This window comes from Cydia splendana, chromosome Z (genome assembly GCF_910591565.1).
Source record: "Cydia splendana chromosome Z, ilCydSple1.2, whole genome shotgun sequence".
NCBI classification, from domain to species: Eukaryota; Metazoa; Arthropoda; class Insecta; order Lepidoptera; family Tortricidae; genus Cydia; species Cydia splendana.
In genome coordinates, this window is record NC_085987.1 from 1,872,582 (window position 1) to 1,883,410 (window position 10,829).

The window sequence follows — 10,829 nt, forward strand, 5'->3', positions numbered from 1 at the left end:
CCGTCCATCCTCCGCACCAGCCACCCGGCGAACACCCCGGTGAAGTACGGCGCCACCCGCGCCCACGGCCGCTCCAGCATCAGGTGGTACGCCGCGAACATGTCCGCCATACTGAACATAAATAGAAAATGATTGATTAATATTAAGAACAAGTGCCATAATGATGACTTTGCCACACTCTGTTGTTACAAATGCCAAGCGGACAGCTTGATCCGACTCTAACGATTTTGTTTAGCATCTTTTAATAATCCTAGTTGTAAACAATGCGCGTTAACATTGTACTTGGAGGCACGTCTCTAACGACTCTGACAAACGATTAAATGTAGCAATATTGGTACCTCAACACAATTAGGTACTAACGGTTTACTATAGTCGGCGAAAGCGGACGCCACGTCGGCCGCAGTGGCGACCAACACGACGACAGAAGCCACGGCGAGCGCGACGCGGCGGCGCACCGCTAAGGCGCAGAGCAGCGCGCCGGCGGCGTGGAGCTGCGTCTCCATCGTCAGGTACCAGGACACTTGGAGGCACTGCAAACAATAGAACAGGTTTTTGACCAACGAACTAGAATAACTATAGGAGTAACAAAAATGACCCCACGGGTATTGTGCCGCGAGCGACTCAACTCAACTCAGCATGACAACGATGAACTTACCCGCTCATGTCGGGGGTATAAGTTGGTGATGTACAGTATTTTCCGCCACCACGTTAAGACGCAGTCAGCGTCGCCAGGCAGCTCCAGCACCAACGTTCCCTGCGTGGCTCGGGACAGCGCTGACGCTAGGACACTGACTGAGGTCGCACGTTCTATGCCCGGCTGATGAACCTACCCGCTCCTGTCGGGGCTACAAGTTGGTGATGTATGTACAGTATGTTCCGCCACCACGTGAGGTCGCAGTCAGCGTCGCCAGGCAGCTCCAGCACCAACGTTCCCTGCGTGGCTCGGGACAGCGCTGACGCTAGGACCCTGAGGTTGCACGTTCTATGCCCGGCTGATGAACCTACCCGCTCCTGTCGGGGCTACAAGTTGGTGATGTATGTACAGTATGTTCCGCCACCACGTGAGGTCGCAGTCAGCGTCGCCAGGCAGCTCCAGCACCAACGTTCCCTGCGTGGCTCGGGACAGCGCTGACGCTAGGACCCTGAGGTCGCATGTTCTATGCCCGGCTGATGAACCTACCCGCTCCTGTCGGGGCTACAAGTTGGTGATGTATGTACAGTATGTTCCGCCACCACGTGAGGTCGCAGTCAGCGTCGCCAGGCAGCTCCAGCACCAACGTTCCCTGCGTGGCTCGGGACAGCGCTGACGCTAGGACACTGACTGAGGTCGCACGTTCTATGCCCGGCTGATGAACCTACCCGCTCCTGTCGGGGGTACAAGTTGGTGATGTACAGTATGTTCCGCCACCACGTGAGGTCGCAGTCAGCGTCGCCAGGCAGCTCCAGCACAGACGTTCCCTGCGTGGCCCGGGACAGCGCTGACGCTAGGAAGATCGCGTACAGGTACGTTGGGAGGAGTCTGCAATACGTTTTAAATATTGCTATTACTATAAAATGCATGTACACTTTACCTAAACTTAAGAGCCCATCAACGTGCACACTAGCGCCACTGCTAAATAATTTAAATAATGAAATTTTAATAATCACGATTATTACCAGTGGCGCTAGTGTGCACGTTGATGGGCTCTTAGTTGTAACATCTAATGTGTAATGAACATGACTGCAATACAATAAAGAATAAGAAATAAGAATAACTCATCCGCCTCTAATATTTTATATTGTACAGTAAAAACGCCTCCGTAAGGCGCATATGGTGGATATATTCGCTGTCCTCGAGTGAAGTCTCGGTAGCTCAGTTGGCAGAGCGATGGGCTAGTGATCCGGAGTTGGGCGAGTTTGAACCTCACCCGAGACAATGTTTTTTTTTTTGTTTTAATCGCTACACCTTATACTCGTATACGTAGTCCCCCGCCAAGACTGTATGTATATTCGCGATAAACTCAAAAACTACTGAACGGATTTTCATGAGGGTTTCACCTATCAATAGATTCTTGAGGAAAGTTTAGGTGTATAATTGTTTAAGGTTTTGTATAACATGCAAAGCCAGGGCGGGTTGCTAGTTTATTTCTAAGCTTTAAATGGGAATACACCAAATAAATACGCACCTGACGGCCCTGTTGGTGATAAAACAGAACAGCTGCAGGATCTGACCGCACAGGCCGCCGAAGCTCACCAGCTCCTCGACGCTGTACTGGCTCTTTAGGTAGAAGAAGTGGTAAGAGCTGAAGAGGCCACTGGAAATAATACGGTATTTTGTTATTATTTGACCCTCCTAGCCTAGTCGGTAGTGAACTATTAGTGACTCTGTCTACGAAGCAGGAGGTCCCGGGTTTGAATCGGTAAGGACTTTGTGTTTATCACAAATATTTACCTAAGTATAAAGGTTGACTGACACACGCTAGACCGGGCCGGAACTTCCGGCCCTTTGTTTTCTATGGAAAGCACCCCGTGATCACCGATCAGCCGTCATAGAAAATGACATGTCGGACGCCTCGGCGCGGGCACGGCCCGGTCTAGCGTGAATCATATTTAAGTCTATATTGTCATATTTTTTTTTATTCTGGTCAAATACGAGTTCAGTTCAGTACGTTACGTCCCCTAGACTGGGCTGTTTTTTTTGTGTTTCCGATTATTTTTCGACTCCCTTGAGACCCTTACCAGGGTGTACAGTTACCTGACGAAGAAGAGAGTGTCAAAGGCCAAGGATCCCGTGGCGAGAATCATGAACACGTTGTTCCGGCTGTTCATCTCTGGGCCGTTGTCTGCAACACACACACACACACGCTTAGCATATTTTTAGGTAGGTACTAACCTTTGATAAGGTTGAATCTTTGATAAATATATAACCTTTAAGGATGACTCACGTTAGACCGGGCCGTGTCCGGGTCGGTGCTTTCGGCGCACATAGGGGTATTTCACTAGAAAAGCTGGCCAACATGATTTATGTACATTTGTATCAGGAGTTCTATTGTGTGAATCCAAATATGCTATTTTAATTTATTTTATACAACTTTTATACATTTGCCGGTTGGTGTAGTGTTGTATCGTTTATATACCGGTCAATAGCAGAATAAAACATTCTTCAAGTTTTAATTATTTGATAAACAACTACTATCTGATCAATCAGACGACCCTTCATCACTTTCACCTGTTGAATCTGATAAGTCATCTGACATCGCGTTTGCGTCTACGTTTGGGCCAAGCATCATGTCCCTAGCAGCAAGGCTAAATGGTTTCGCTGATTTTAGAGGCTTAGTTGAGACTTTAAAGTAGACTTGTCACTTTTTTTAATAGCCTCTTCATACTTTTGTGCTCTACTTGGTGACGTCATTATATTTTTTACAACTTTTGCACCATCACAATTTCCAGACTCTCGAAGTCTCATTTGACTGGCATACAAAAGTTCTGCGGCATCATGAGTTTGTCGCAGGTGCTCCGTTTTGCGACGCTTACTACGTTCCGACAAATTTTCAAATTTTTTTTCTGGACGTCCAGCAACAGTGTTACGAGCGACCGGTATTTCCAATGTTCCACTTAACCATTCTTTATTCTTCATTAAGAATCTATTTTCTTCTCTTTTAGACCTTTGCCACCTAGTCTTAAACTCCCACTTCACATTCGCAAACTTGAGGAGAAACTTATCTTTCTGGTCTTGTGGGAATGTGGCAGAACTAGTAATTTTATTCTTGACTGCATCAAGTTTTTGTAGAAATTGGGGTTCGTTACAGTTTTTCATCATACGAAAAATGTATTCTCTGGTCACTACTCTCACGCCAGAAGGATCTGCCATGATAAATCAGAAAATTATTTTTCCCGACCGCAAAAAGAAACTTTGTTTGGTAATATCCCTCAGTGTAAAAATTCTCGTAATTCGTTAATGGGCACTTCTGGGCACCCTAATTTTAAATAAAATTGCTAGAGAATTAAATGTCCTGTCGAATAGAACTACAAATTTAGCCCAATATAGCCCAATAGAACAACTTTCGGCCTTTTGAGTTCAAGTCCTATTCGTAAATTCATAGTGCAAGAGAGTACTTACTGAAATTTGATATTAAATGTATATAACCCTTAGTAAGAAAATAATAATAAACAAATTAAATTAAGCATACCTGGTGAATCCATTTCCCGAACAGACATTTTAAAATATCACCTTATTTGTTGTCTAAACAACGCATAACAATTGTAATATTTATTATCGAATTTCCGCTTTCGTAGATGTGTTTTAGTAAGAGCGGTTAAATGACACCGATTTGACAAATACCCACCACACGCAGCGAAAAATAAATATTGTTCTAGTATCTATGAATTATATGACTAAGGAGTTTGGCTACCCTTTTCCCGGGATTCTACGTTTTGATACATTCTACGGGTGCCCCTTAATACGCCTAACATTAATTGTCATAATATGAATTCGCATAACAGATTTGGCATAACATAATTGTGCATAACATTGAACAGGCATAATATTAAAAAAGAATAACACTTATTGCGCATAATAATGAATCCGCATAATTTTAATATGCATAACATTATGAACTATAACTTAATTTGGCACAAAATGAATTAGCATAATTTAATAAAGCAAGAGAATTAGATGGATCAGGGCAAAACCAACTCGGTTAGGTCAGGTTCACAAGGCTAAGGCAGGACCGAGCGAAACGAAGCGAAGCTTTTGTAACAAATAATAATATTTTTCCTGTAAAACATTATTAAGGCGTAGTAAGTTCGTGGTCTTCATTTTTTATAATAATTTAATTTTTTTTAGGTTTTAGAATTAATTTTCATATTTTGATTTTTTGTGCAATTTTTTTATGTGCATTTTAGACCTATTTTAGTGATTTATCGACCAAAGTCAAAAACTCAGGATTCAAATCGCTGAAGTCCCTAGAAAAGGCCGCAAGATTGCTAATAAAATTTTTGGCAACCGTAAAATTGTGATATTTGTGATCTAAAAAAGCGCTACTTTTACTTAAAACTTCGTTCTCTGAACCTACTGAACCTTAATTCGAGCAGCTCTGTCTTCATTTTTATTAATTTGCCTTTTATATTTATACGATTTAATAATTATGCAAAGTACCTTTATGCTTATTATATTTATCCCAAGTCATCGTTATGAAAATTTACGTTATGCGCATTAACATTATGCGTACTCAGTTATGCGAAATATTGTTATGCGATTTAGAAGTTATGCGTAATATACGTTATGCCAATTTGAATTAGGAGTATTAAGTTATGCGAATTAATATAGACCCACATTCTACTAATGGCCAGCTTTTTTAGTGAAATACCCCTATATGTGCGGCGCTTACTTTTCTATGACAGATGATAGGTGATCACGTGATGCTTTACATAGAAAACGATGCGCCTGAAGCTCCGGCCCGGATACGGCACGGTCTAACGTGAGTTATCCTTTATAGAAGATATAAAGATACTAACCTGACAAATAACTGACCATGGTCGCCACATGTATAAACACCACCCAAAACGTAGTCGCAATCCTGAACGCATGCATAATCGACAGATCCTTATTCGCCATATTTGTATTAAAAATCCTCTTCCACCCGTAGTTTAGTGAGAAACAGAGAAGCAGATACTGGGATACACTCCTCTTAACTTTCAAGCTAGCTATGGAGTTATCGTATCTGACCCGAGGACATGGCTGGTAAGCTTCACTCTTCATTGGGTTCACGCATTGCTTCTTATACTTGCCGCAACGCTTACAACTGTTAGTATTCTCTAGAGATACTACGTCGAGCGTTTGAGGCATTGCGTTTTGCTTATATTTCTTTAGCGTCATTAGATTGATGTTAGAATTCTCTACATTATTAATTGTTAATTCATCTTTTGTTTTATGAATCTGCAAATCGTTGTTGTACTTTTGAACGTTGAAACTCTTCGCTGTTACATTCCTCCGGCATTTCAGTAATTCAAAGTCTACTAAAGTGGCTATTATACACAAAACGACTAAGCCCAAAGTGAGAGCTGTTAAGGTGATAGCAACGTAGTCCTTGCTTGGATCATATGTGAGTTCTATGCGTCTTGAGTTGATGACGCTCACGGTTCTGGGGGTGGTGTGGTTGGACTTGAGGGTGTCTGTGATCATGAGGGAAAAGTTGATGATGGCGGTCACGTCTTGAGGTGAGCAGGAGCGGGGAAGACATAGGCCTTGGATAATTTCTAGGCTCTGTAAAAAATAATAAGTTGTGTTTTTGAACGAAATCCGAGAGATGAATATGTAGGCATACTAAACAACCTTGTTTCATTTAATTTTATTTATTTCGTGCAAAAAAAACACGGATAATGGCTCACGCTTTGTAGTCGTATCTGACATCCGATAATGTGAAAACGCTCTAAGGATGTGTGTGGTGTAAGCTGTGTTTATTATCTGTGATATGGTTGTTAGCTGCCACTGCTGCGCCAATGAACAAATTCATTTCATAATGTGTCCACACAATTTAGCTGCTCGATGTACATTAGCACATACCTTAGCCATGGCGAGCTTGGTAACGTTGAGGTAGAGGCGCGTGACAGAGTACGCCAGACGGACGGGGGCCTCGCTGGTTCTGTGGAGTTGCTCTAGCTCTGTCAACGGTCGGTCTGAGCCTGCTGTCAATTCATAAGCAATATTAAAATCAGTGACTGAATTATATTATGTTATGTTAGACGCTTTCAGTGCATTTTAGACTTTGAAAAACGGTCCATTGACTGACGCTTACATGCCACATAGGACGAAAAGTTATCCCTACTCCATGAATGTTTTGGTTGTCACCTAACGACATAAAAGGAAAAGGGTCCGGGTCCGGGCCGAGGCGTCGGACACTTCAGTTTCCTATAGAAGCATCACCTGATCACCGATCACCTATGTCTTAAGCCTCGGCCCGGGCCGGGATTGTTCTAGCGATCAGGTTATGATATAGTTTTAAATGTTTAATGTAGGTATATATATTATAAATATAAAAACTGTTGGAGCACAATCTATCCAGTTGGGAGAAAGTACGCAAATTTTACGGTACCTACGCCATTGGTTAATCTGGTTTTTGTATGATATAGGAGGTAAATGAGACGAACACCTGAGGGGTTGTAAGTGCGTTGCCGGCCTTTAAGATGGGAGTAGGTAGTGGTACGCTCTTTTCTTTCCTTTTCATTTTCTTGATCTGAATGTGTTTACCTTGGGTAAACTCCTTCCGTAGCACGGCGTTGAGGTACACCTCGTCCCGAAACCTCGCCTGGGCCTCTTTTTCCTCTCTGGCACTTCTGTTCTTGTCCTGAAAGATGTGCCCCTATCCATTAACACCATAAGAGCATATCCGATATCGGATCGGACATTGTGAATTGCTGTCAACGAGTGCAGCGGAAGCGGACAGGAAAATACGAAAAGCTGCATTCAGATACAGTGGGTGATTACTTTCAATATTATATCTAGGAATATTTTGTTACAAAAGCAAATATTTTACGCAATCACATATTAATTATGAGTTTAATACTCTGCGTGACATTTGCAATGGAAGGTATTTCTCACTAAGTCCACGCATTGCTGTTTGGAGCCGAGCCAATGACGGCGACCGCTGTAGGCTCCCGAGCTGTAGCGACCCGAGGCGTCCACCGCTGTAAAACAGATAATTAAAGCATTGAGTTATTATTACTATAGAAGAAGTTTGGTATAATAATGAAATTGAATTATTATTACTATAGAGAAGCCATACCAAACAATGAAATTGTCGCTATCACAACCTGTACCACGCGACCAAAACGTCGTATGCGCCGTCCATTGACATAGATATCTAGGGACTGGCTTTACGGATAATAATAATGAGGCATGACAGGGCCCAGTACAGCGGTGTGACACCGGTACAACGCGATTGGTTGATGAGTTCGCATCACGCGCGCGATTGGTTGAAGAGTTCGCATCACGCGCGCTATTGGTCGCAACTAGTTCCGTTAGACTGCACGATTGGCTGGAATTCGTGAGTCACACCGCTAAACTAGTACCATTTTTAGTGCCCGTAAGGCCAGTCCATAGATGTATACGTTAATGGCGCCGTCAAATTCATGGCGCTTACGCGTTTAGGTCGCGAGATTCACGCTCCGCTTCTATGGTTTGTTGACAAAACAACATCAACTACGGACACAAAATACTGGTTATCTGTGCCGATTCCCTGCGTTAGTAATAATCAGACATCGTCCATTTTCCAGCATTTTTGGTGCAGCAGAGTGGTGTTAACGGAATTGGTATAGATAATTTCAACTGAAATGGTAAATTAAGGTTAATATTAACGTAATTAACGCTAATTAATCATTAGGGTTGAAATTATTTATACCAGTTCCGTTAACACCACTCCGCCGCACCAAAAATGCTGGAAAATGTAAATACGATGTCTGGTAATAATAGTTCAATGCATTAAAGCAATAAATGAGATAATACAACGATATATTAATTCTTGGTAATAGTATCGTTTGCCGCCATCACGACAAAAAACATCATGCCACTATCATTAAATTAATTAAAATCAATCGATCGCAGTAACCGCCAGTCGGCCGTGTCTTCAACGAATCTTAAAAAATAAATCTAGCAAACGGTCGACGACATTAGAGGAAAAAACCTATAAAACATACATGCGATTGGATCTTAGAGTAGGTAAATTCGTTTTTCTTATCTCAAATAAATAGAGTTGATTTTGCGCTGGCAGACAATTGTACTAGCGAGAGTTGGCGTGCAATATTATTCAAACAGTGAAAATGGTGTAATGAGTTGAATCACGCTATGGGGTAACGGTTAAGGCAGGTTCAAATCTCGGTTAAGCACAACGTTAATGTTAAATTACACCTAGTGTTCGATAGATGTGGCATATTAAGGGCGGTAAACAAGAAATTCCAAAAGAGTGTGAATTGAGGCCCGAAGCTGAAGGCGACGCCAATGTCTGTCTGTTTGTGGCATCGTAGCACTCAAACGGATGGACCGATTTCGATTCCGATCCAGCATTTTATAGGGTATCAGCTCTTTTGCATAAGCATAAAATGGTTTAAAATTGGGCTTACCCAAATAATAAAATTTTAAACCATTTTATGCTTATGCAAGAGTTGATACCCTTTAAAATGCTGGATCGATTTTTATTAAACATATAGAACCCACCGCAAGGAAACACACTTTCACGTAAAAAAACGCATCGAAATTCGCCCAGCAACCCAATTAGGGGGTTTTTAAATTTTAAATTTAGGAGTTATCTTACTTTTGATTAGTTTAGTCTATCCTTTCTTTATTCTTATTAAGGCTGATTTAAACGGCGCGTGAACTCGCATGCGATTTTAGTTACATTGCGGACTGTTGGTTACGTCCAATACAACCGACCGATCAAAACCCGCAATGTAATGAAACTCGCATCGTCTAAATGAGCCCTTAGGAATCAATTTTGCAGTTATAAAAGAAAGATGTTATATTTATCAAACTTAAACTTGTGAACGCCACGCCTCTTACTCAGGGCTCGGAACCGGTTTTTTTTTTAATCCCAAAATATCCGAATATTATTAGTTATTTTATGCTCTTTACGTAGGCCTGAATCATGTATTTATTAGGTAACAACTTCGTCTTATTAGATTGTCCCATTAAAAATGAAATAATAAACCAAAGAACGAAAAAGAACGTAATAATACCGGTATTTTTTGTATGAAGAAAAAACCGATTCCGAGCCTGCTCTTACTGCGCGTCATCGTGAAATTTATCGAAATGCACGAAGGTTGATATTGGTCATTTGACGTCTTTGGTGGTCAAAGCTTTTAGTAGATACTGTATGTAGGTAGGTATGTATGAAATAAAATAGACATTGGGTACTTACCAATATAGGTCCAAGCCCGCCCTCTGCTGTAATCGCTGAAAAACACCTTCAAATCGCCAAAACATTCACTTTTAACCGCCAAATGCACCCCGTTTCTTATCGTAGGCCACACCAGGGCCAAATAAGAGGGATCATATACATTGTACAAGCTGTCTACCTCTCCCCTGAAGAAGGTTCGAAGTTTTCTAGTAGTGTCTCTGCCCTCAACTATGATAAGTATGACTAGTATTAGGAGTAGTTTAGACATGACGAGCGATCGCCGCGCGGTTGCAGACTTGTATGTGTAGTGTTCGGTTGAGCGGTGGAGGGAATCATAACATTGCTTTCTTGTTACAGCGAAGGGGTGGGACTCGATTCGAACCTAAAAGCAAGTATACTATTGATGCCACACACATTAAAGTTCTAAATTAAGCATATTATGCTGTAAAATAAAGAAGCAAGTAGGTAAATGTTCGTTTATTTCATTTTTATACCGCGTTGAGTGCCAGAAATAATCCTGCGCTTACTTCTGCGTTGTTCTTTCTAATGCTAATAAACCTATAGTACCTATACTATTAAACTCAGCGAACAAGATTTTAAAATTGAGAATTGGGATATGGGAGTATTAGGTATGTGAACAAACGCAAGAGTTAAAAGCGACGAGAGCTTGTAGACGGTCTTCCCTTATGTACGGTCTTGACCACATTAAAACCGCAAAGTTACAATAACTCGTTTCTACCTTACATGCATGTGTGTTACGAATTGTATTCATGTAAATATAATTCGCTAGATTTTGGAAAATAAATTTTCTTCTACAATGGGATAAATTATGACATTCAAATAAAACAACCTCTCATAATTGATAAATTTATTATCTGCAAAAAGACAATAACTTATTTCTAATTTCATTTCATACACTTATGTAAATACAATAAAATAAATTTATGATATACAGTAACA

The 10,829-nt window shown here is 41.4% G+C and overlaps 1 protein-coding gene across 1 annotated transcript; it reads right to left on the reverse strand.

Annotated features, from left to right (window-relative positions):
• Nucleotides 1-2: 2 nt before the first annotated feature.
• Nucleotides 3-10,137, reverse strand: LOC134805186 (uncharacterized; the record flags this gene model as incomplete). Its single annotated transcript, XM_063778494.1, has 10 exons — nt 9,891-10,137; nt 7,580-7,665; nt 7,229-7,325; nt 6,545-6,666; nt 5,497-6,244; nt 2,735-2,822; nt 2,166-2,294; nt 1,360-1,519; nt 361-530; nt 3-111 (listed from the first exon to the last, which is right to left on the reverse strand). Coding segments are annotated over exons 1-10 (1,956 nt in total), but the record flags the coding sequence as incomplete, so codon positions are not given.
• Between the last annotated feature and the right edge of the window lie 692 nt (nt 10,138-10,829).